General features: G+C 38.7%; 1 protein-coding gene across 1 annotated transcript in view; it reads right to left on the bottom strand.

Moving 5' to 3' along the window:
- Positions 1–27664, bottom strand: part of kcnb2 (potassium channel, voltage gated Shab related subfamily B, member 2) — a 118226-nt gene that overhangs the window by 80618 nt on the left and 9944 nt on the right. Inside the window, exon 2 of the mRNA XM_002937071.4 lies at positions 25087–25781. Coding sequence (XP_002937117.3) covers positions 25087–25665 — 579 coding nt within the window. The 5' untranslated portion in view covers positions 25666–25781. The remainder of the gene's footprint in view (positions 1–25086; positions 25782–27664) is intronic.

Genomic DNA, 27664 nt, shown 5'->3' with positions numbered 1-27664 from the left:
ATCTTGTGGACATACACGCATGTGTGAAAACTGCAAAGATTATCATGAGAGGGGCAGCATTTAATTCGATGGGCTGCTCCCATAACTTTTCAGTAACCTCCGAGAGCCGCTAAAAAGGCTGCAAGCAATTATAACTAGTGATGAGCGAATCTTCGCGTCCCATTTCCAATCAGAGAAAAATTTTCGATACTACAAGAAAAATCCACGAAACGGCAAAAAATCCGTGAAACGCGTTTTTCACCTGCGATTTTTTCTTTGACGTGAGCACAACTTTTTTTTGCAGTGTGATCACTTTTTCCACAGCAAATTTTCATGAAAATTTGGGAAAATTATTTGCCAATGGCGAAATGCGGAAATTCGCTGCGAATCCATTCCTGGTGAAAAAAATTCGCTCATCACTAATTAGAACCAAGAATGAGGGGCCCTTCTGTAACTCCTAGGCGCTGCTTTTTCCCGTCCACTGTGCCCCCTCCATCACTTTAGCCCCAGGTCTGAACACTGCTATGTCCTACCATTCATACTCCTATCACCAGCTCCCTTCCCCCAGAGGAGCCCATTCCACTGCAACTCTACGTCAATACCCACCCGTAATTCACTACCCCCTTGTTCTAGGTTGGGGGATTCCGAAGATAGAAGAGAGAAGGAAGAGGATCATGGTGCATTTTGGCACCCCCAGTGATTTTCCTGAAAACCATATATTACTAGAGAAGGCCATTGAGGAAATCATCTAAGAACAACAGAAATTTGTCTAGTTATAAAGAATGCATCTGTATACTCTGTGACCTTCTGATGGCAAAGGAGAGATGAAATTGCTAATTTTTCAAACCTCTAGAGCATCTGACACTGGGGTTGATGAGATTTTAAGACAGCACCTGGAGGACATATATGACGTAACAGTCACAGCCTTCAGCCTGTTTCAGACATTATCATTAAAGATTATTGAGGGTGTTGCCTCATCAATCTCTTCCATCGGTCACAATGTTGAACAACAGGACTTATTCCCATGTTGCAAATTCATTTGAATTCACATATGGGTCATTCCTATTCAGTAATAATAAATACATTAAATTAAATATAATTGAATATATTGTCATTAAACAGAACATCTTTATATTTTAGTGTGTCTGTATATCTCAAATCAATTTACCCTCATTTCACATTGGGAATGTGCAGATTAGATATTCTTTTAGGTGAATATTGTGTACAACCTACCTCTGTAAAAAACATATGCAGTGGGTACGTATTTATTATAATACACAAGTTTCAGAGACTCGTGTGCAAGAAAATACATCACTAAGAATCTATTATAACTTATGACATCATTATTCATTGTTTATAGGAATGTAATTTGCAAGATGTATTAAAAACAATACCTACTACTGAATAACATCTCTTCCTATAATACTGCATCTATGAGAGAGGGCACCATACAGGGAAAACAGGTAGAAATCAAAGTAAGAACCCTTAGCAATGCTTGATTGACTCATCAACAGAGCTCCTCAAAAGAGCTCCCAAGCCAAACTCTCCAGAGAGTACTGAACACTTGATTGATGATACCCCAGAACAAATGCTTACAGCAATTTCTACATCTCAGATCTACAAGGTCATGGCTGAACTCTTGTTAATTAAAGCAGATCCAAATTATAAGGGAGAGAACAGCTGTTTCTGAAATGAAACTAAGTAATTTAGAAGACCTTACCTTTGGAAGCCTATACCTGACTAAGTGTCAACTCACCAGCAAGATTTACTAAAAGAACACATTCTTGACTAAAGGAGCCAAAGATGACACACTGAGCAATGGCTCTAGACACTGCTTCCAGTAGCCTCCTTCCTTCCCATTAATGCAATGGAATGGGGACACCATGTACTCAGGAACCACAGGCCTGCAGGAGCTCCCACAAGACTATTTCTCATGATATTACTACAGTGAGTATAGTACAGCGGCTTCGGTATGAGGGTGCAAATGAATTACTCTATACAATACCCAGCTAAACTGCATTCAGGTGGGAGGGTTAATATTTTATCCCCACTATTATAGTTTCTGAGTTTCTGAGTTTCTGTAAACCAGACCACATTACTGACGCAGGCACCAGAGTGCTTATTTAGGAGCCCCTACAAGCACAGTAGACATTATACATACCGAGAGCTCTAGTACTTTTTCTTCAACTAACTGAAAATATCTTAAGGTGGCCATAAACTTTAAGATTTTTCTCTGCCTAACAAGCAATTTCAGTGCGATCCAACTAATTCGTCAAATTATATTAAGATTAGTGTTCACTGAACGATCACACATATGGAGATTTTTCATCCGACATCTGTCAGAAAATCGATTGGACAGGTTTGAAAATTTTCATAGTTAGCAATGAAATTTGCCCATTGTCCAACTGTTTGCAGGCCCAAGCAAGTAGTCTTCCAGCTTCAACTAGACAATATCGCTTGAAATGGTCATTTTTATTGATGATCGTACTTGTAAACAATCGTTTCAAAATAAGCTTGGTCCTACGATAATGAAAAGATCTTTTAATAATCTTAACGTGTATGGCCAGCTATAGACTATGACATGAGCCATGGTAAGAAAAGTCTTGTTAGTTCTGTAATGACTGTAATTTAATTTTCTGGTGAATGCAACTACTGAGAATCGCAGAGTGACCTGTGAAGGACTGACAGCTTATCAGATACTTAGCTCTACGCACTGGAGCTAATCCCATACCCCTTGGGAAAAGCATTAATTACAGTTGTAATGACACTGATGTACCAAATAGTCCTGACCTTATTACCCATGTGGACTTCAGCAGGTCTGTACATAGTTCACTGAGAACATTTATTCCTTGGGATATGTTTGCCTCCCACCACTGTGCTGGAGAAGGATTCTTAAATCTGATGTTTTTGAAATTATGTCTATCTAGTTGGGTGGTTGGACTGGGTGGGCGTCAATTGAGTTGCTTTTTATGGTTCAATTATGTATGTATACATATTTACACAAGCATTTGGAAATAGCACTTGGAAATAAAATAAGCCACAGTAGTCACTATAGCACTTATATCTCATATCTATAATGAATTATGGGGACATGTATATCTTACAGACACTGAAGTGGTAAATTGTAAAGTATTTGGGGGCAAAGCAGACCACTGTATCTCTAATACAGTACTTGATATGCAGGAAAGATCTCACCCATGTACATCCTCCCATATAGATCATGCCCCTGTACTGCCATTACTCCTAGGGTTCCCTCCCTTATCTTTGTATTGGAGCTGTGAAGAACATATCACATAGATGTCATCCAATAGTCCACACAGTGAGTCCACACTCCTGGGAACTTAATCCACTTCCAAAAGTTGATTAAGCTGCTCGTGCCACGAGTGCATCACGGATTGCTGGATGCTTTATCCCCAAATGCTCCATAACTAACTTCTTCACATATACATACTTTTTGACCAGTTACACACGGTGGTGAAGTCTCTGGAGTTTGCCATATGTCTAGAACTATTTTGTATTTAGTTTTTTTTCAACATTATACATTTGCTTAGGTCTCCCCTCTTGTGTGTGTAGGGGGTGCTTTAGCCTTTTAAGGTGGCCATACCTTCTTCCGATGAACATTCATGGATTGTACATTTTAATGCAATAATCTAAAACTAAAGCCTAGACATGAAATAGTTAGCAGACACCGGTCAGACAAAAGTGACTTTCACTGTAGGTCCCCCAAGGATATCATCTGATACACAATACATGCACAGATTTTGTTATTATCTGACCAATATTTTCTAACCTGACCAATTGACTAAACGACCGATCACCATGGTATGAAAATTATCGTAACGATAATTTGGTGCCCACATATGGTCAGAAAATTGCACAAAACTATGTCTGTACAATTATATTGGTGTGTGTGTGGCCAGCTTTAGGCATGCTTTTATGACTAATTATCAGCTGCATTTTTATCATATAATGCGACAGATTCAATTCAATGAGAAAAAGTTATCTTATGGTTTATCACGTGAAAATTCAAGGGAAAGATTCAGTTCCAGGTAAAAAAAACTTTTCTCCTAATTCAGTTCCAGTATTTTCCAATAGACTTCAATAGAGTTTTCATGTGATGAACTTTGAGAAAAGTTTTTCTGAATTGAATTGCATCTCAAATTGAATCTCATCCATGGGTTTTACGTGATAAACCTTGTTCTCACTGACCTGAATCTGGCCCTATGTCTGAGTGATAGATTTATGGATCTGCTATATTTTGATATTTTAAATGTGCTGTATATTTTTTACCCATGAGCACTGTCACCATCCATCAAATTTGGGCCATTGTGTTGAAAGGGAGGTCAGTGTGACTATGACCTGCTTATTTCATTCAGTAGTGAGGGCATCACATTTATGACAACCTTGGTACATTCTTCTCTTAAGCAAAGCAGACACCCGATACATTGTTATTTGATTCATTCATCTCTTGCATTATTGCTGCTAGAAGTCTCCTTATTCCCTGTTGAGCATATGTTACCACTTGAATGTCTATATATTCAGAATTTCTTAGAAAAGAAATGACTGCTGCAATGAATCACAGAGTGTCCCAGACACATCTTCATTACATATGATTAAGCATACCTAAAATGTTCTTATTAGGTACAAATTTATTTCAGAAATTAAGCACTAGAAGTAAATCGAATACTTTTATTTACTGGAAAGCATTAAATGCTGACTGGTTAAAAACCATGTATGCTTTCGTCGGCTGTCAAAAAACAGGCATCCTGCTTGGTATCATATCAATGCAAGGGCAAGCACAAATACTGTAAATCAGATTAATGTAATAACAAGTGCAGTTTGTTGCAGTTCTAGTATTACAAACCAATCAGTGACAAGGTAAACGTTGCATGCTGTTTGAAAGTAAATATCTTCTTGGTTGAAATGTATTCCTTTAATAGGGGAACTATCATGAAAATGTAAATTTAATATAATTTCATTTCGCTGAAATAAGAAACTTCTAAACATAATCAATTAAAAATTCTGTAATGAAGTTGCTCTTCCCCATCTCCCTCTCAGCAATCTCTCCCTGTACATTCTTTCTTTATGCAGGAGTGAGAGTCAGATTTTAATATATAGATATCGAGCTTAGATCTACCTATATCAAATCAAGGAGCGATATCGGGCTTAGATCTTCCTATAGCAAATCAAGGCGAGCGATATCGGGCTTAGATCTACCTATATCAAATCAAGGAGTGATATCAGGCTTAGATCTACCTATATCAAATCAAGGTGAGCGATATCGGGCTTAGATCTACCTATATCAAATCAAGGTGAGCGATATCGGGCTTAGATCTACCTATAGCAAATCAAGGTGAGCGATATCGGGCTTAGATCTACCTATATCAAATCAAGGCGAGCGATATCGGGCTTAGATCTACCTATAGCAAATCAAGGCGAGCGATATCGGGCTTAGATCTACCTATATTAAATCAAGGCGAGCGATATCGGGCTTAGATCTACCTATAGCAAATCAAGGCGAGCGATATCGGGCTTAGATCTACCTATATTAAATCAAGGCGAGCGATATCGGGCTTAGATCTACCTATAGCAAATCAAGGCGAGCGATATCGGGCTTAGATCTACCTATAGCAAATCAAGGTGATCGATATAGAGCTTAGATCTACCTATATCAAATCAAGGTGAGCGATATTGGGCTTAGATCTACCTATATCAAATCAAGGTGAGCGATATTGGGCTTAGATCTACCTATATCAAATCAAGGCGAGCGATATCGGGCTTAGATCTACCTATAGCAAATCAAGGTGATCGATATAGAGCTTAGATCTACCTATATCAAATCAAGGCGAGCGATATCGGGCTTAGATCTACCTATAGCAAATCAAGGCGAGCGATATCGGGCTTAGATCTACCTATAGCAAATCAAGGTGATCGATATAGAGCTTAGATCTACCTATATCAAATCAAGGTGAGCGATATTGGGCTTAGATCTACCTATATCAAATCAAGGTGAGCGATATTGGGCTTAGATCTACCTATATCAAATCAAGGTGAGCGATATTGGGCTTAGATCTACCTATATCAAATCAAGGCGAGCGATATCGGGCTTAGATCTACCTATATCAAATCAAGGCGAGCGATATCGGGCTTAGATCTACCTATATCAAATCAAGGCGAGCGATATCGAGCTACGACTCTTCTTCACTTCCTCATGTGTCCATGCCCCATACACTGGAGCAGATATGGCCCATCAGCAGATTTGCAAAATGGTCAAAAATTCACAAAATGGCAAAAATGGCATGCGGCAAAAAACAATGCACGCAAGAATTTTTTTTACGTGTGGCAAATTTTACTACTTTCCACCCCTGTCTAGAGATGATTCAACTTAATTGATCTACCTCCAGAAAAAGCACAGTAGTGGTGTTAAGGCGCCCCAGTGAAGGGCTGCTGGGGGCAGAAAATAAAGACCTGTCAGGAGGTCATAGTTCTTATACTTGATTCAGACATCTATAACTGTATATATAACAGTCATACTTCTGAGCATCATCTTTTTTTTCTCACTTTTCAGATATATGTTTGCTAACAGGAAACTCCTGGCATTTGTCCTTGTTCTGTGCAGTTTCTATGGCAATATCTACTTTTAACATGTAACCATGTAGAGAATGGAAATCAGCATAACCAAACTGAACTCTGAAACATTAGGTTTGAAAACTTCAATCCCGAAGCTTTGTATTGAAGAATGATTCTCCTAGGGCTGCCTCTCGAGACTCTGGGATTCCATATATTTCCCTCCAGCTCTATTGTCTTAAATTTAAATCTAATAATTCTAATTGATAAAGCATAACAGATGGAACTTGAGTTAGACAGGACTCTACTGCCTAGTCTATCGGAGTAAGTCTAGAGTTTTAACGTTATATAGGTTTCATCATCAGATATTCTGGCATCTCAAGCTCAAATATACTGTTATAATCAGATGTTCCATATACTGGTATGGGATCCTTTATCTGCAAGCCCGTTATTCAAAATGTTCCAAATTACGGGAAGGCCATCTCCCATAGACTCCATTTTAATTGAACAGTTAAATTTTTTAATGATTTCCTTTTTTCTCTGTAATAATAAAACAGTATCTTGTTCTTGATCCTACGTAAGATATACAGTGGCTTGCAAAAGTATTCGGCCCCCTTGAACTTTTCCACATTTTGTCACATTACAGCCACAAACATGAATCAGTTTTATTGGAATTCCACGTGAAAGACCAATACAAAGTGGTGTACACGTGAGAAGTGGAACGAAAATCATACATGATTCCAAACATTTTTTACAAATAAATAACTGCAAAGTGGGGTGTGCGTAATTATTCAGCCCCCTTTGGTCTGAGTGCAGTCAGTTGCCCATAGACATTGCCTGATGAGTGCTAATGACTAAATAGAGTGCACCTGTGTGTAATCTAATGTCAGTACAAATACAGCTGCTCTGTGACGGCCTCAGAGGTTGTCTAAGAGAATATTGGGAGCAACAACACCATGAAGTCCAAAGAACACACCAGACAGGTCAGGGATAAAGTTATTGAGAAATTTAAAGCAGGCTTAGGCTACAAAAAGATTTCCATAGCCTTGAACATCCCACGGAGCACTGTTCAAGCGATCATTCAGAAATGGAAGGAGTATGGCACAACTGTAAACCTACCAAGACAAGGCCGTCCACCTAAACTCACAGGCCGAACAAGGAGAGCGCTGATCAGAAATGCAGCCAAGAGGCCCATGGTGACTCTGGGGGAGCTGCAGAGATCTACAGCTCAGGTGGGGGAATCTGTCCATAGGACAACTATTAGTCGTGCACTGCACAAAGTTGGCCTTTATGGAGGAGTGGCAAGAAGAAAGCCATTGTTAACAGAAAACCATAAGAAGTCCCGTTTGCAGTTTGCCACAAGCCATGTGGGGGACACAGCAAACATGTGGAAGAAGGTGCTCTGGTCAGATGAGACCAAAATGGAACTTTTTGGCCAAAATGCAAAACGATATATGTGGCGGAAAACTAACACTGCACATCACTCTGAACACACCATCCCCACTGTCAAATATGGGGGGGCAGCATCATGCTCTGGGGGTGCTTCTCTTCAGCAGGGACAGGGAAGCTGCTCAGAGTTGATGGGAAGATGGATGGAGCCAAATACAGGGCAATCTTGGAAGAAAACCTCTTGGAGTCTGCAAAAGACTTGAGACTGGGGCGGAGGTTCACCTTCCAGCAGGAAAACGACCCTAAACATAAAGCCAGGGCAACAATGGAATGGTTTAAAACAAAACATATCCATGTGTTAGAATGGCCCAGTCACAGTCCAGATCTAAATCCAATCAAGAATCTGTGGCAAGATCTGAAAACTGCTGTTCACAAACGCTGTCCATCTAATCTGACTGAGCTGGAGCTGTTTTGCAAAGAAGAATGGGCAAGGATTTCAGTCTGTAGATGTGCAAAGCTGGTAGAGACATACCCTAAAAGACTGGCAGCTGTAATTGCAGCAAAAGGTGGTTCTACAAAGTATTGACTCAGGGGGCTGAATAATTACACACACCCCACTTTGCAGTTATTTATTTGTAAAAAATGTTTGGAATCATGTATGATTTTCGTTCCACTTCTCACGTGTACATCACTTTGTATTGGTCTTTCACGTGGAATTCCAATAAAACTGATTCATGTTTGTGGCTGTAATGTGACAAAATGTGGAAAAGTTCAAGGGGGCCGAATACTTTTGCAAGCCACTGTAATTAATACTTATTGGAGGCAAAAAATATTAGGTTTATTTAATGGCTACATAATTTTCTAGTATACTTTAGGTATGGAGATCCAAATTACTAAAAGACCCATAATCCAGAAAACCCAGCTCCTGAAAATTCTGCATAATAGGTCCCATTCCTGTATTTCATGTAAATATAAGCCCATTCAAAGAATGTTTAAACATGCACAAGAATCCCTTCGGCAGTGGAGCTTATGATCTGAAAGTGCCCCAGAATCAAAGCCACAACACTTTGAAGCAGCAATACTAACCACTATGCCGCCTGCTGTAGATTTTGGAAACCAGAACTAAAAGGAGGCACCCCAAAATGTTAGGCACCCCCAAGGGACTTTAATCGCTTACCTTTTACCCCGGGCTGGTGCCCCTGTTAGGAGAGAACAGCACCAGCCTGGGGTACCTGGAGCGGCGCGCTTCCTCCTTCCTTGTTCCTTCTGTCGTCAAAATAGGAAGGCGCTCGCAGCTACCCCGGGCTGGTGCAGTTTCCTCCTAACAGGGGGACCAGCCCGGGGTAAAAGGTAAGCGATTAAAGTCACTTGGGGGTGCCTAACATTTCGCAGTTAACCCATAATGGATTTAACACAGGCAGAAGGTAGGGGAGCGTTTATACAGAACTCATTAGCTTTATTTAAACTGAACTGATTACAGAGGGGGTAAAAGAGATAAGGGGTAGTAACTGATTACTAAGGATAAAAACCGGATAATTGAGCATTATTTATAATCATGCATTGATTTATAATAATAACAATAAAGCTGGCCATACACGTGGCGATCTCACGATGTTTCGTACGACCGTCGGTCGCACGAAACATCGTCAGATCCGCCACACACCATTCAGGGCTGAATCGGCAGGTAAGGAGGTAGAAACAATAGGATTTCTACCTCCTTCTGCCGATTCAGCTCTGAAGGGAGAATTTTGGTCAGGCGCCTTCTATGGCGCCCGATCAAAATTTTCTAACTTGGCCGATCGGCGAGCCGACCGATTTCAGCAGCTTCCTGCGATATCGGTCGGCTCGCTGACATGCCATACACGCACCGATTATCGTACGAAACGAGGTTTCGTACGATAATATCGGTGCGTGTATGGCCACCTTAAGATTTAACATATTTTATATATGATCTTTTATAAATAGGGCTTAGTGATGTCACTTTACTAAATGAAACTTGTATATTATAATTATATTATAATTATTATACACTATAAAATATAAGAAGCTTAGAAGTAATGTTAAATTTGGCTGTATAAAAGCACTAGGCCTGTAGTTCTGTGCCTTTCTACAAATTTTGCAACTCCTCAGTAATGTTTTCTATCACCATATTTTTAGTAGTGACATGTAAGTAAAACCATTTCTTCCAGTCATGTGGATAAGAATACAATAGTTTAATCGATTGGTCTTCTTGTCTCGTAATCTATATAATTAGCTGAAAATGATTTTATTTATACAGAATAAATGAACTTAATATATACATGAATCAGAAATAAAGCACTATTATTAGGTGGAAAGCAAAATATAAAGTCATTGATTTAATTATTGAGGCTGTCCCAGGCAGAATAGATGTTCCTCATTACAGCTTGAGGAAAAGGTAAAACAAGTTATAGTAATCAGTAAAGCAACTAAACAAAATCAATGCATAGGGTAAACAAATGGTTTTTGTTAATGACAGATCATCCCTAGGGGATTCTACTACCATAGTAAGCCATCTTTCCCAAGGGCCCTTGTAGAGCTAAGCTTTGCATTCTTAGGTGGAATTTAGATACCTGTAGTTAAGAGCCTGTAGAAGGCATGTCACTTTTGGGCTTGCTGTAAATAACAAGTACTGTGGATAACACAAGCTAAGGCTGAAGGCATACAGGGCATTGCCATTATGTTCTCATAGAGAACTGTAGCAATTAAAATGCTGCTCCACTTTGAGAAGTATGGAAATACCACACTGGTGGTATGGCTTAGGCATACAGAGATAGGGGCTTCTGTAAAATGGCACATTATCAACACTCAGCTTTTTCATTATCCACACTGAAGGTACATTGTACAGGTATGGGATCTGTTATCCAGAAACCTGTTATCCAAAAAGTTCAGAATTAGGGGAAGGCCATCTTCTATAGCCTCCATTATAAGCAAATAATTTAAATTTTTAAAATTAATTTCCTTTTTCCTCTGTAGTAATAAAACAGTACATTGTACTTGATGGCAACTAAACTATAATTATCGTTATTGGTGCAAAAACAATCCTTCTGGGTCAAATAGATGTTTAAATAATTTTTAATAGATAAAAAAATTAAAGAAAGACCCCGTATCCAGAGAACCCCAGGTTCCAGATAACAGGCATTGTGGATAACAGGTCCCATACCTGTATATGGCTGTAAGAATTAATCAAGTTTTTAACTCACTAGTGCTTTAAGGTAGCATGTGTTATTACCTACAGAGTCTCTGTTGTCAGTGGCCCTTGGTAACATGAGGAGCTTACATTGTGAGTGTATTATTGATCTCTGTGCCAGCTTTGTTATATATCATTTACATATCTATATCCAGAATATTCATTGACACTCACAGTCTTCAGTAATGGGAATATGGCAGCCAGAAGTGCAGTTATAATGATGTTAAATGATGTTATAATGGGTTACTGGGTGTGGCAAAATGAACCCATTATACTGCATGGCCCCAAAAGGATACACAAATTCACTGTTTACAATGCTTTTTACACACTACAGCACTGGTTCTGCTCAGAATTAATCAACAGATTGCAAAATTGTATTGGTGTCTTTTTGGAATGCGCTAACAGTTTTCAAGACCTCCCAAACATAATAAAATAATACACTAGCTATGAGCTCTTACAAAAGTACAAAGATATCAGGTTCAAAACCAATTAATGAATTCAATTTATGCTGGCCTATTCTTAGATGTGCCTGCTTTTAAGATAAATTACTAAATCTCAAGTGTGAAAATGTGGGTATGAAAGGATTGCTTAGGTGGGGAAAGAATTCTAAGTGGATTATCTTTCTTAGCACCACCCAGTATCATCCCTTGGCTGTCCCTCACCGAGTTGCAGTAGGAAACACAACTGGGATGAACATGAAGGTTGTTTGCTCTGGGAGCAAGGTTGCTAGCAATACAAATAAAAGTAAACTATCCAAGCAATTACCCCTATCCATAACAGGTATTTCCTAATTTCATTTATAGTGTATATGTGCAAGTCTTCTTTATGCAGTCACCAAACCATAACTGGAGTTACATGTATACTGTATGATGTTATGGCCAATAAGTTATTTTACCTGGTCCTTTTAGGATGTTAGATATACTCTGTAGACTCGTGACATTTTAATCTTATCATATTGTTATCAGTCACTGCTTATTAATCCACCCTTCTCTTTGCACTTTACATTTAAGCCAATACAGTCGGTTATGAACCTTCCTAACTAGATTACATAGAAATACACAACACATATACCCCAAGATACTATCAGCACAGAGAATGCTAAATTTAGGTCTGGACTGGGATTTAATATATGCCCTTGCATTTAAAGTACACAGAGGCTCAAACCAGCCCCCCAGCACAATAAATAATGACTATCTTTGGCATCTTACAGCAGCCCCATTGGTATTTGCCAGAATTGACAGATTGCCAGTCCAGGCCTGGCTCCATTCATCACTAAGAAAGCTTTAAAGGTGCTCCAGTACAGATGCCATGAGCACCATACCTTTCTAACTGAATGTAGGCATTTACATTGTACCTATGATGAGCCAATTACAAGAAGCAAACCTGTGCTGGGATTTAAAGCTCAGAAACCACTAGAGGGTCGCAATATGCAAGTGGAAATACTCCTCCAGTTTTCTGTAGCGTAGCTTATACACATATGACCTTTTCAGCATTTTTTTTTTATTATTTTATTATTTCTGCTAAAAAAAAATAGAAAAGTAATGGAAAGCAGTCTTTAGAAAGACTGATTCTTTCAAATAATTCTTAAGCTTTTAAATGTGTAAAGCCCAAACACCAGGAACTTTTGTTCAGTTGCTGCTAACAGCATATGCCGGTAATACTCTGCATGTAGGAGTGCGATGAGATTACATTGTCGGGTTTTGGTGAATGTAAACCTATAATGTACAACAGCCAACTATCAAAGAAAAGAATTATCCTGTTCCATATCTTTGTAATAGAACATTTGTAATACCAATTTTACTCGCAATTTCACAGACCATAAAACAGACATGCCGGTGTGAAATAAAATGGAGTACTGCACATATTACAAATCACTAGAGTGAAGTAATTAATGCATTTAAGGTTGCGCTAGAGTAGAAAAACGAGCCCTAGCCCCTTTATAATGATTGCACTTTTTAGATATCTGCATTGTCTTTTTTACTTATGTCTTATGTCTTTTATACTAGAAAGAAAAATAATTTTTAAGTTTACAATAATGTTTTTGCATTGTTCCATATTTATTTTTTTCTACATATAAACCTTTACAACTGGCTCACAGACATTTTTTAATGAATACTAGAGAAACTTACAGACTCGCAATAAAAGATGGAGAGTTGCCAGAGCCCTCTTTCTTACTGCGCTGCAAAAGGGGTGTATAGTAAATACCCATTTTATGTTCCCAACTTTTAATTATGCTAATCACCATGCAGATACTACTGTGTGCTGTTATTCAAACCCAGTGATCCCCGACCAGTGGCTCGGGGGCAACATGTTGTTCACCAACCCCTTGGATGTTGCTCTCAGTGCCCCCAAACCTGGTAGTTATTTTTGAATTCCTGACTTGGTGGCAAGTTTTGGTTGAATAAAAACAAGATTTACTACCAAATAAAGCCCCTGTAAGCTGATAGGGTGCATAGAGGCTGCCTAATAGCCAATCTTAGCCCTTATTTGACACCTCCATGAACTTTTATGGTGCTTGTGTTGCTCTCCAAGTCTTTTTACATTTGACTGTGGCTGATGAGTAAGAAAGGTTGGGGATCCCTGTTCTAACCCTACTATCAGGATCATTGGCCTTATCTTAAATCCATCTTTAGTCCATTCTAAACATGTCCCTGTCCCTTAAATCAAGACTGAGTTTTGGCCATTTGCTGAGTGGCTCCTTTCTCCAATGCCAGCTGCCATTTTATATTCTGTACGCCTCTACTCATCCATTCTATCCTTTATTCTCTTAGTATAGTAGTATTTAGTAGTATTCTCTTAGTACAGGTCCATCACATTCTGTTTTATCAGTTATGCGAGTGTATCGAGCTGTACAACTTTGACATGTTTCTGGATGGTAGTATATAGCTTTATTAGGTGTCTGTACATAAAGAACAACATATTTTTATTACTTTAACTATATCAAATAATGTTAAATAAAACTGCATGATGTGGAGTCGCCATTATTACTGAACTGCACAAAACTTGTATCAAACCACTATTTTTCCAAGTTCAAGATGATTTAAGAAATATTGAGTCACCCCTCAATAGCCCGAGATCTCACAGTCAGGTTCCAGACATAAATAGAGCAGTCCCCATCTATAAACTGATGGAGTAATAAAAAACAGTCATTTGCTGTCACAATGAAGGAGAGCTCTCAATCCCCATTACATATCAGAATAAATGAAAAGCTTCAAAAGACATCAACAAAAAGAATAGCACACATCTGCTATCATCAACAGTCAAATGACAGAGTGCCAGAGCTCTCACTTTCCATCAACTGCAAGAATAACAGAGAACATTTTCCATGATCAGCAGATGCTAAAAGGAGAGCTATGAGAATGAAAGATCCAAGCTGGCAAAAGACAAAGGTCTTTGTTATAATGTATTATTATAATGTAAAGAATCTGGTGACAGGTCTGGACCTGGCATTTCAAGTACACAGAGGCCCTAAAAGACCCCCGTCAGCGCAATATATCGTGTCTATGGCATCCAACAGCAGCCCCTCCGGCCTTTTCCAGAAGCCACAGATTGTCAGTCTGGGCCTGTTTGTTGATAAGAATCAGACTATTCTCTTGATAAAACCCCAATAAGCAAGTGAACATGGTCATTGCTTCTCTTTTACCCGTCTCATCAATCAGTTTTTAACCTAACAGGTTTAGGATTTTAATTGCTATACTCCCTTTATATAATCATTTCATTTTTATGATAGAGCATGCAGAACTCACTTCACTGCAAGATAATTTATACCAACATGAATCCAAGCACTCTGAGGCATATACTGTACAATGTGCCAAGTCCAGAGGCCAAAATGGTTTCTTCTAACAAAAATTATGAGATTTTAATGAACACGGTCTATTGCTAATGAGAGACTTCTTACACTGAGTTTCCCGAGTCACATTAATGAGGATGAAATAAAATTCTATAGCTTATTTGAAGAGTTTACACAAAAACCCCAATTCAAAAGGTCAAACTCTCTTTTCTCTCTGAGTAATGGAATATTTAATATTAAAGTATATAAAACATATATAATTTTAAATATACGTACATAAAGATTGAGCATATTATTTACTTGTCTGGGCAACTTTATGCAATTATCCCACCTGAGAATACCCTATTTACACTGTGTATACAAGGTGCTTAAGGTTTAGGTGCTCTTCATCCATACATGTGCCCTGCAATACCCAGCACAGGAAGGACTCAGCAACCTGAACCCAAAAGACTTTCGGGAAAATTCCAGAATTAACCATAAAGCCCTATGGAAGGAACTACTGCTCTGTGAGACTTTTGATAACCATCAAGTCCAGTCTACCGACTTATTGCACTTTAAGGTAAAACAAAGCTATTTACCTAGCTTGATGGTTCTTTTAAAGAGCATATGCCAAATGGAAAGCTGTGAGGGTGCACACAATAGGTGTTCCTTTGGCAAAACTCATAAATTAAGCTAAGCTTTTTTTGGGCTTATTTTATGGTGCTCAAATTAAGTTACACCTAAAGCTGTGGAAAAATAATACAAAAAATTAAATGTGAGATAATAGGTTTAATTTACTAAGTTAAATTAAAATAGGTTTAATTTACTACTGAGTACAAAATATAACATTTGAAATTTGCTAAGCTTTTTTTACCCACATAGCAACCTATTTTCCCAGAATTTCAGGATAAATGTGTCCACTGCAGTCAAGTGCAAAATTGTGTATCTGATAGAGGAGGAGGCGTAAACTATGTGAGGCAAGGCAAACTTTGTGACTATGAGGTTTGGGGCGGCATACAGATGAAACATGGCAGTAGATACAACAAGTGAAAACAGGCCTGTAGTTACCACCTGGTGGTGTAAGGTCCAGGACTTGCTTGCGCCAGAGTCAGCTAAACCTTATGGCCACGTAGTAACAAATTGGTACCTGGTGCTTGTATAGGTTAGTACAAACCTGTGCAAATGCTTTGCACAGGGTCGGACTGGGGGGTGAAGGGCTCCTGCCCCAGGGGCCCTGCAGGTGCCCGCGCCCATAGCCCCCACCCAGAGGGGCCCCCCTCGCAGGGCCCCCCACCCGACGTCCTCCCCCGAGCGCATAAATTTAACGCGTCAGGGCAGAAGCGGTTGGGCAGGGGGATAGCCACAAGGGTCGGGCTGGGCCACCGGGGGCTCACTAGAGCCGAGGCCCACCGGGATTTTTCCCGGTGTTCTGGCGGCTCAGTCCGACCCTGGCTTTGCATGTGCAGGTGATGTTTTAATGGGAACATTAATTGTGCCTAGTGATCGTAAATAAATCTTCAGGGGTCATTTACCACTGGGCATGTCTCTGCTCTACATTTCAGAGAACAGAAAACTGCTGTCTCCATCAATATAATGCACATGTATTCTTAAGTACAGGTCTATAGCCACCAACTCCAAGATTAAATGAAAAGAAAAGGATCAAACACTGGGAGTGCCTATTTGTTCATATCTGTACAGTCTTACGTAGTAAGTAACTTAGTCTCACTTAGTCTGGAAGCTCTACGGGGCAGGGACCTCCTTCCTACTGTGTCTCATACCACATGGCACTTATTCCCTGTGTATTTATACTTATTTATTGTATTTATTATAATACTTGTCCTCCCTGTGTGTAATTCTGTATATTGTAAGAGCTGCGTACCTTTGTGACGCTTTATAAATAAAATTATATATACTTACATACATACAGACTGCCATGCCACGCCCATGTCACTCCTTATCTGCCACGTTATGCAATCTCTAACTTTAGAGGACCCTTGGCTAAATCTTCTTTGTCCCGCTAGGCACAACTGCCCCCTAATGTTGCCATATTTTCCATGGCCCCTTACCAGCTGATGATGGGAAAGTGCGGGCTCAAATGGGTGGGGCTATGTTATGAAGGGGGTGGAAAACCAGAGGGAGGCAGAACATTAGGGACTTGCCAGTAAATTTGTGATACCAGCCCCAATAATATTGCTAGGGTGATAAAGCAAACAAGGGATCCTCACTGGGGACTGGACAGGCAGCAGATTTGACAAAAAGACATGGAACAGCCCACATGCTGACAGAGTAATAGGGTGGCCTGCCTCCCTTAATAACTTACTGCTTTCTACATATCCAAAGCTGACTGACTAATACAGATGTGTACGTTTAGTTTACAAATAATGCTGTGTGTACCACTCCTGCCTGGTTGGTGGGTAACAAAGAAAAATTTGATGGGAATGGGGGCAATAGAAGGCTGGTATACCTATTTGTGATATAAGTGCTGCCAGCTTGTACATCAGCCTAATGACTCAAGAGCATGGAAGCAAACTAAAGCTTACTGAGTACTTTAATTGCCATATAAACACCTGATCAAGCCTGCACTGCCAACATTATTTAGGATTTAAAAAGGGAAATCTTTACAGGGGTATTAGTCCTTGAATACAGTTTATAAATGAGCACATTGTTGGTAAAAGATCCCTTTATGTATAAGACAAAACAGCCTAGTATTATTTAAGCCTTGATATAAATTACTTGGAATTATCTTAAGGAAGAATGTAATACCCCTTTAAGCAGCAAGGTGATTAAGGCAAAAGCTATTTTTAGCTCTATGCTAACATCTTTGTCCGTTCCACGTGAAGGGTCATCCTATGAATACTATATGACATTCAGAAACGTATGGCCATTACATGGCTGCGAGTACAAATGTGCCTTCACAGGCTTATTTTTAGCATGATGACTTATGATTGCATAAGGACTCAATAAAAGCAGTGTAATCAATATGGATGTGGAGGATGAGATGGAATACATAATGTTCTTGAGTTGCTTTCAGGTAAGGATACGCAGCACAGCTAAGAATATAACATTAATTACAGCTATGAACCCTTAGCCCTGAAATGAGAACCCAAGAGCAAACGTATGAAGGCTATGGCATTTTTGTCTCAGCTGAACTATAAATTTCCTAGAACAAAACAACTGCTGTACATGGCTTTGGCGAGCGGAGCAGCTGAATGTCATATTGTCTCAGTTAAAAGGGATGGTTTGGGATTTTATTTGACTACATTGTATCTTTCGGTGCAAGGTTTCAAATGACCTTGCAGTAAAGGCATTCTAGCAGCGCTGGTTCTATGGATTTCTCTCCTGTGGCACATCCCAAAGGTATACTTGTATCAGACAGGCATAGAGCAGTTAAACAACGTGCCGCCGAAGGGCTTGGAAGTGGAAGAAAGGTTCAAATACATTCAGAAACAAATACAATAAGCTGCTGTTATTAAAAAGCTCAATTCCACCTAGTGTTATAGTATTTGCTGAAACAATTTCAACAAGATATATATATATACTGTAAATTGGACATGAGCCGGCACTCATAAAAATGAAATAGTGATGCCAGGGTGCAGAATCAGAAAATAGTGTATATACTGATAAAAAAATGGTGTTTATTAGAAATGGACTGATGTTTTGGCTTGCAGTCTAGCCTTTCTCAAAGTGAATGCAGACAACAAACAAAGCCAGATAAGCTCATTTCTGAAAAACACCATTTTTTCTTTTATGAGATTGTAAAGAATATATACATATATATATATATAAATATATATGGTTTTAACAATATATCTGCAATAAAAATTTTTTTGATGAAACATTGAAGGGTGTGCTGGCCACAGATGATTATTTTCTATGCATACATAATTTTGGCTAAGCACCCGCAGAATATTGAGCCTTGGAGTGCGGACACCATTTGGATTGATATATATAAATATATATATATTGTGCATTAGAGTGCTGACATTCCAAGGGCTAGTGGAATGTCAGCACTCTAATGCACAAAATATTTATCACGGGGTGCACAGTCAAATTAAATCTTCCCAACTTTATTGTAGACCCATTATACAAAATGTTCCAACGTTTCTGTCCTCACTATGACCATCCTTGTGGGCAATTCTCCTAGTGTGCAATTCTCTTGACACAATTGAACTCATTTTTTGGTGTTCGCTGGCATCATTTCCAGTGTTCAGCATGCGAATGGCACTTGTACCCGATTCTTTAGGCACAAATGTGCTGCCCCTATTGATGCAGGGTGGTGAGGAAACCTACTGTAGGTCAGGAGAGACCTGTGTCATTAAGCACAAAGAAAGCAAGAAGCTTTCAAGGGATTAACAAGGGGTCTGTGCCTGGTCATAGGAAGTTTTTGGGGAAAACATTCCATGGAGGCAAATAAAAACATGACGACTGAGCTCAAAACTGCACTTGTGGACAAAAATGACCATAGGGTAAATATGTGCATAGGGTAATAGGGTAAATATGTGCATTATGAAATGGCATTATTAAGAAATTCTGCTTTTCTAAATCCCTGCTGGTAGGGGTATAATACTACTTACTATTAATTCATAGCAAAATGACAATCCACGCATACATACAAAAAGTCATGCAAGCAGATCAGATGGTAATACTCAGCTATGTCAGCTATGTTAAGCAGAAAAGAGCAACAATTGTTAGAGGATATTGTTTCAAGGTATTATGTTCAAAACAACCAAATTAGAAGTTACGTGATACCAGTCCCATACATAGGGTTTATGAAGCTAATGCTTTAATGAGCATCTCACTTGTTACTTAGCAAGGCTTAGCGTATGTCTATACGACATTGATAGACACATACACTATATATACATTATTTAATTACATTCTATCATTAGATCATCATAACTTTCTGTTTTTAATTAGCCCACTTGATATTGCATGCATGGCTAAAAATGACTGTGTAGTGTTATTTATGTGATACAATTATCACAAAAGTATTTGCTTGGAAAGTTCCAATGGGTTGTTTTTTCTAACTTTTTTTAAAAAGTCTCCTTGACTTTTCTAGTGAAATGGGTTGTACTGGCTACTGTGCTGTGATATAAAAGAAAATACACCACTGTAGAGACTTTAACCTCCTGGAATCTGGGCAACGTTTAAAACTTGTTCACAGTCTGTCCACTACTAAATACACCATGTTATAATTCAATCAGATCTCTTAGTTTACAGTTGACTCCCAAAACAGCTATGAGGGTTGACAAGTCTGCCACTGACTCCTCTGCAGCTTTTCACTCTCTTTTACCATGTAAATCCTGCCTCAAGGCTCATCCCCCTGGTTTACCAATCTGTAAGTGCTGCTTCCCTGTGCTGCTTCCCTTCAAAGTTTCCATATTTGTTTCCATATGTAGATTGCTGGCACTATATATAAATAAATAAATGATGATGATGAATTAAATTCAGGCACTTATCATTTAACAATAACATTCAAAGCACTCAATAACACTCAATCCTTCCATATGGACCATATTTTATGATTTAGACCTTTTCTTATGTCATAGCCTTGTTCCCTCATTGACTGCAAGATTTATCTCAAGCTTCTTCTGTTTCTGAATCCATGTCCATTGGTCTCTTGCCTTTCCTCCATGTCTTTAAACATTCCCTGAAAACACAGCTGTTAAAGGATGCCTGTTTGTTGCATCACAGATTCTCCAGTCATCAACCATAAGGAATAATAACTGAATCTCCCCAGCAACCTTATAGAGGTCATTTTCTATTAGTAAAGCACTGTGCAAAGTGCAAAAAATGGATGTAATGCGCCTGTTTGGCACTTAGCACAAAGGATCAGCACTCCATTTGAAAGTGCAGAGACCTGCTGCTACCCCCTTGATTGCAACACTGCCTTTCCTGACTCCTAACTTGTGTGTCACTTATGAACAAAGTATCTCCAGCCTTACTTACCGACCAACTCAGCTGGCTGAAAAAAAACAATCACTGATTGGTTGCTATGGGTTACTGCCCATGGGCAAATTTGTGTGTTAATCTCTCTTACTTTAGCAATAGAAACACATTTCCACACTGATTCTCAGCAAAATGCCATGCTTGTTTACCAAAGATAGACAAAGGTAAAAAGACAATTCTCCCCAAACATTTTAAAAGCCTATACAAGGTGTAAATGAATATATTAATTCACATACATACAGCCCTGTGTATGGGTATAGGTACCAATGCCCAAAAAATGAACGCTGAGATTTGTTGTCAAGAATATGAATATGCCATCTATCCTAATACAATATGTATGCACTTCACACGCAGACAAATATATACTACAGTGCACACTCAACCTTGTAACCGCGGCAGGGTGTCAGTAATGATAGAAGCTATACTTGAGGAAAGGCTAAAATTATCTAAAGTGGATACATCTCAGAAGAACAGATTTTTCTGGTTATCCCTCTGATAAGAATTTTGCCAGCCAACATACTGCCTGTCAGATGCCCAAGAGACATTTTGCCCCACTTGCAGTCTGCTGTAGTGTTTATCTCTTATCAAGACAGTTCTAGCCCTGCTAAGAAATTATCCGCTTGAGACTGTCAGCACACATTTAGCAGCACTGATACTGTACATTTCTCCTGAGACTGTTTCTAGTTGTTGTTACTGCATTCTTCAGTGTTTGAGGTCTAAACTAAGCTAAATGTGCATTACAATTTTGTTCATGTACTAGACAGTATATAAAGGGGTACTGCATATTGAATAGGACCCATAGCACTTTGATGTTATTACAAAGAGAGTTAGCCAATACAATTAACATAGCAGAATAGTGTCTGAAGTACAGACCCTTTATACCAGCCTGTAATAGAATTGCACTCCAAATTACTTGCTTCGTATGGGCCACCATAATAGTACCGTTCCAGACCACCGCATGCTTTAATAAAATGACCCTTCCAATAACACAAAATGATTGTGGTTCCGTAATTTAACTTTAGAGCCCACTTGCTTCCTGCCAGCCACTGCACACAATGACTCTGTGCTACCAATGGAAATGCTTAACTGCGCCCAGATAATGGCACAGTATCAAAGTATATAGCAGCCACGGGATAACAGTATACATAAGGTTGCCACCTTTCAAGTGATGATAATGCTTAATTCCACTTTTATGAACAGAGAAGAAATTACACATGTTCAAATGTGCTGCTCTAAATCACCCAAAGAGACCCGTCCCAGCTGCTGACATCAGCCATAAATGCTGTCATTCAAGTGGTATAAAAACCACATAATATTATGGAATCAGTATTAAACACAGAACTATGAGTTCCAAGGTCAGTCCTGGACATATTGGGGCCCAACAGAGCAGCAGGCCAGGTAGGAAGAAAGCAGTGAATGCATGTATATTGATCCAAAAGTGGTACAGGTAGAGCAATGTAGCAATTGTATTACATTTTGGATAAACAAACACAAATCTTGCTATGGGTCTAGAATCCCATTGCAACCAATCAGATTTCTACATTCAAATAGCAAACTAATCAAATTGACCTGCTATAGGTTGCTAGAACTGGATTAATGCTGCCCCTGTTATTACATTGCCTCTGCTGCCTAACCTGCTGCCCTTAGTTGAAGTTATTATTAACACCCATGACATCCAACTGCTGTCAAGGGACTTGGGGAAATATTGGTCAACAACTGAAAGGTCACAGATCAAACAGTTTTAATTTTGCACCATAATCCTGCCACTGCTATAGCCAGTCCAAATTATACAGGGTACTCTATTGGAAATGCCATGCTGCATTCCCCAAAATAGTTTATATTAAAAGGATCCTTATTAAAATGTGTATTTAGTCAGTCCAAAACAGCACAATTACTTTGCAAATATATCTAAATGCTACTTACCTCCTGAACTGCAGACTTTGTTTGTGTTGCTGACACTAATAGAAACATGTATTTACACAGGCCTGGTGCAGAGTAAGCCTGCAACTGAATCTTTCCATTAGAGTACCAGGTGCTGAAAGTCAGACACAGGCTAGCAAGTCATCGGCACAATTCGTTTTATTTGGTAGCTGCCTCACTAACCCAACCTGCTGAAACATACAAACTAAACAACCCAGAGGCACGACAAGCCCACAACTTCTGCATTTTGAATGAGTTTTTCTACTATTTATTCTCACTGGATAGTTGGCCTATATATATGTGATATATCCCAATGCAATATGTATGCACTCCATATGCAGGCAAGTGTTTAATATGGTGCACACTCAACCTTGTTGCTGACATGAATAGAGCAGAAAGGTATGAACACTATTCACACATGCTGCTTTAAATTACCAAGAGAAGTCTGGTTTTCTTGCCTACTATATATATATATATATTCTTTTTTATATTTCTTATATATATATTCTTTTATAGAGCAACATTTTAAAATAATGTTACTCATTCCAGGCAGTCAGAGCAGCCAGTCAGAGGCACATATAACCTAATCCCCACTATAATTACTTTGAAATTCTGCAGTTTTGCATTTTTAATTCTAAAGGTGAATATCAGTATCCACCATACGAGCCTGTGATTCCATAATAAATAAGTGATGTATGTTTCCTTGGCCTTATTTACAAGAGAACCGCAAACAAAGATGTAGGCTAGAAATGCTGCCCATTATGTTCTCAGATATTGTATAAGCCCAAGGCAACCACAGCCCTTTAGCAGTGAACCTCAATTTCTGTTTAATGATTTGCGGTGAGCCTAGGTTTTTACCAGCTGCCCAGAGCACACCGAGCATGTGCGGTGGCGCTGATACTTCTAACAGAATCCAAGATAGCGACTATGTGCACAACTTTGAGGGCCTGGATTACATTACTTGTTATAGACACACTGAAACTTTAGGCTGGTGTAAGTTTAGTATATGAAATACACCATTTCTCCTTGAGAAGATGAAGATGTGTATACTGAAACAAGGCTTGTTTAACTGAGCACTTTATGGCAATGATGGCAATCTGCGGATGTACTGACTGTTCTGAATTAATTGTCTTACCCTGTAATCTGACACCAATGTCTGACCAGAACTACAGCTTCAAATGAAATATAGATCTGCTTTTTTAACCTACCGGAACTTGTCCTCAAGAAAGATGCAATAACCAGTCATTAACTTATTTACATCTTCTTCTTGTTTCTGTTCCCTTGGTCCCTTTTTCCCTGTCTGAAATTATCCACATTTTCTTCTTTTATTAGTGAACATAATACAAGTATAGATCCTGTAATTCAGAATGCCCAGGACCTGGGTTTTTCAGGATAAGGGATCTTTTTTGTGCAAAAATGTTCCTAAAGCCATGAAAGTCTTATAAATTCACATATTTATTAAACCAGATAGATGTGTCAATTTGGCAAAATACATTCTTTTGCTTTCAGCAGTCACCCACCATTCCGCTCTAAAGTGTGTTAGAGTTCCATGGCAGAACTGAATTCTAACACCTCTCAGAACTGTTAATACCTAAAGAAAACTGCAAGTGGATAAAATAAGTCGTCAGTAAATGCACTTTTCAGCGTACATGTCTAGATTGGATGTTTTATTATATAACCCAACTTTAAAACGTAGAAGGCTGCACTTCTTTTTTAGTCATCCCACCCAATATTCTCGTTTGATCTGAGTTGAGACTGCCACTCTCAGATATTGTCCTGAAAGTTATTACCTCTCCTTTTTCTAAATTCAATTCCTACCAGCGAAGAATAAAGCCATACCTTAATATTGTAATATTTACACAAATGCCTGGTTCCACTGTTAAACCTGCTTTTGAGAAGTAATTTGTTATCACAGTCTTCTGAAAATGCTTGTTCATTTAGATATTATGTAGGCTATAATTATGTATAAAAAAGGGGGGGGGGAATGTTGAGTTTAATATGTTCTGGTTTTCTCCATCTACTTTTTACTCAGACAGTATTTTTTTTTTTTTTTCTGGCTTTGGCACAAATTAATGGAATTCTAGAAAAATGCAGAAGATTAGAATGCTCTCTATTTTATATTATACTATTATTATCATCAAGATATACTGAACTATCTGGGGACAATATATGATTGCCTGTTGAAAATAGGACAATTCTGACAATAGGACAATTAGGCACTTGACATTTTTCCATTCACACATTTAGTTTGTCAGAGGATAATGTGCCCTTGAGCCATAATATACAGCAAGTGGAAACCACCTACCTTTGCAGCTACAGATGAATTGGGTTTTTCCAGTAAGTCCCAGAGCTTTTTCCTTTTTTCTGGACAACACGTATTATCAAATTCTTCACCTTCCCTTTCTCTTAGTGTTTCTGCCTCTCGTCTCAGCTCCTCGTTCATCTGTTCTTTTTTCTGATGATATCTAGCCTGGCAACAGGACTCTAGATATATTTCATCAATTCCCCAATAATCAAGTTCCTGACCAAATGACAGTGCACACATTTCCTCCATCATATGTAACTTTCCCGTCCTATAGAAATTTAAAATGGAAGTAAATGCTCCTGGATGTCGGTCAAAAAAATACTCATTTTCATTCAAGTTATAGTCATCGCATACTTCCAGGAGGCTTTCATGAGTATTGCAGTCCCTTAGTTTCCCTAATCTTGTCCTTGGCAATCGGTCTAAAGTCCGCCACAAAACCTCGTGGTTCAGACCCCCTACATTTATTTTTACCCTCCGTGAACATGCTTTGCTTCGAATGATTTCCACCGGCTCTGGAGGAAGAGACAGAGTTGACCTTGAAGTTTTCCTGTTGAGTCCAGGGGGAGCTTTTTCTGCCATATTGCAGGAAATTAAGTTGTTATATCAGTTTCTTTAACTGAGCAGTCATGGGGAAAAATGAGATGTCACAATATTTTTGTAGACTCCAAGGGAGATGGATAATTCAGTGCATCAAGCTGTGAAACAAAGAAACATCTGAATTTGTCAGCCTCAGAGGTAAATACATCTAAATTTCAAACATTTACATTCATACTGTATCAGCTTCACATAACCTGGGAGGCAGAGGAACAAATAACTTTTTACAGTGACCAGTAGAATGATAAAAATGAGTTATGCTTTGGTTAGTTTAGTCCACCTAAGACTTTTTTCTATTTAAATCAATGGTGTGCTGTGTGATCCAGATGAGAAAATCAACTGTGGTTTGCTGGATGGCATGGCAAATGAAGCCACAAGTCTTATACGCTACACAATGATAACTAGTGTAAAAAAAGGTAAAAAAAAATGTTAAAGCAAAACACATGGCCAATGTGTGCAACAAGAGATAAAGAAAAGAAAACTATGAACTAGAATAAGTATGGTTTTCCTTTAGTATCCTCTGTAATTGCATTTATGAATGTCAGTGCGTCATGCTGCTTATGCCACTTTAAGGCATTTGCCAAAGAGAACAATAGCAAAAGCACAATCTTTATGAATGCAATGGAGGCTGTTTGCAGCCTTTAGGGAATGCCTTGGCACAGTAGCTTTCATTTGTTACGTAGGTTTAAATGCAAATATTCTAAAATGGAATACTCCATGTACACAATAAGCTGTGGATTCAGGCTTTACTGGTGATTTAAGGCAATGCACAGAATATAAATAATACATGTTTTATTTCCCTTTAAAAAGGAATATCAGAACAAAGCAACTTTCTGGAACTCAGAATAGGAAGTAGATAGAGAAAGGCCTGAGGGAAGTCATACTTGCAGCATCTAAAGAATAATTCTGCTTGTGGTGTTCTTGTATATACCGTGCCTAAACACGGCTGATAATAGTACAGGCTATGTTATCATGTCTGCCAGTTTCCCTCTCCACCTAGAGAAAACATTCCTTGCATAAAAATATCATGGGAACTGTCAGATCAAAGGAAGAGCCTCTGAGCACTATAACTGGCCAAGAGAGATTTTACTGGACATGGAATTGGGCGTACTGGTGCTCACACACAGGCTTACACTTAGCATTACTCTTAAGTTCTTTGTAATAAGTATATTTCGCTTAAGGTTACCTTTGCTTCAAAATTTGAATTAACTTGTATGTCAATGAACCCACTCACCATCTCTGTACTAAATATACTAAAGCACTTTTTACTTTATAAGTCAAAATTACTGGCACAATTTTCTGGCCCTATTATTGTCCCAATGCATTGCTGGGGCTGCCTGCATATGTTACATACACAGTAGCTACCATCAGATTAATACACTGGTCCTTTTTTTTTGTGACACTTGAGATGTGGAGCAATTTGTCACGTTTTAACTCATAATCCCGTATTCTATCCCGACTTTTAGTATAATTTCTTCTGCTGCAATCGGGCACACAATACATACTGGAGGTGCAAGTATATGCTCCAGGTTGGAGTGCTTTTCGAGTGGCTTGACATTGAGCACCAATAGGTGAAACATGCACCAAAGGGAGCCCTTTATTTATCACCTGGCCAATGTAGGTTTGGAGTACAGAAATTAATTGAACCAGAGAATGCTGCACCTTCTACCTCTTGCACAAAATAGCTGCAACTGGCACATTATGTGAGAACAGTGAATTTGAAGATTTGCCCTTATTAATAGCAATAAAAATGTCCCACAACATCCTAATACAAATTGCATAGAAGGCAAACAAACCCATGGGTGGCCACCTCCAAAAAACTATTTTCATAAATTAAAAAAATCAATACTTTTGATTAAATGAATACATTCACCTTAAAGGGATTCTGTCATGATTTTATGGGGTACTTTTTACTTCTAAATTACACTGTTTACAGTGCAAATAATTCACTCTACCATTTAAAATGTTATTCTTGAACCAACAA

This window comes from Xenopus tropicalis, chromosome 6 (assembly GCF_000004195.4).
Source record: "Xenopus tropicalis strain Nigerian chromosome 6, UCB_Xtro_10.0, whole genome shotgun sequence".
NCBI lineage: Eukaryota > Metazoa > Chordata > Amphibia > Anura > Pipidae > Xenopus > Xenopus tropicalis.
This window is presented reverse-complemented; position numbering and strand designations above follow the sequence as displayed.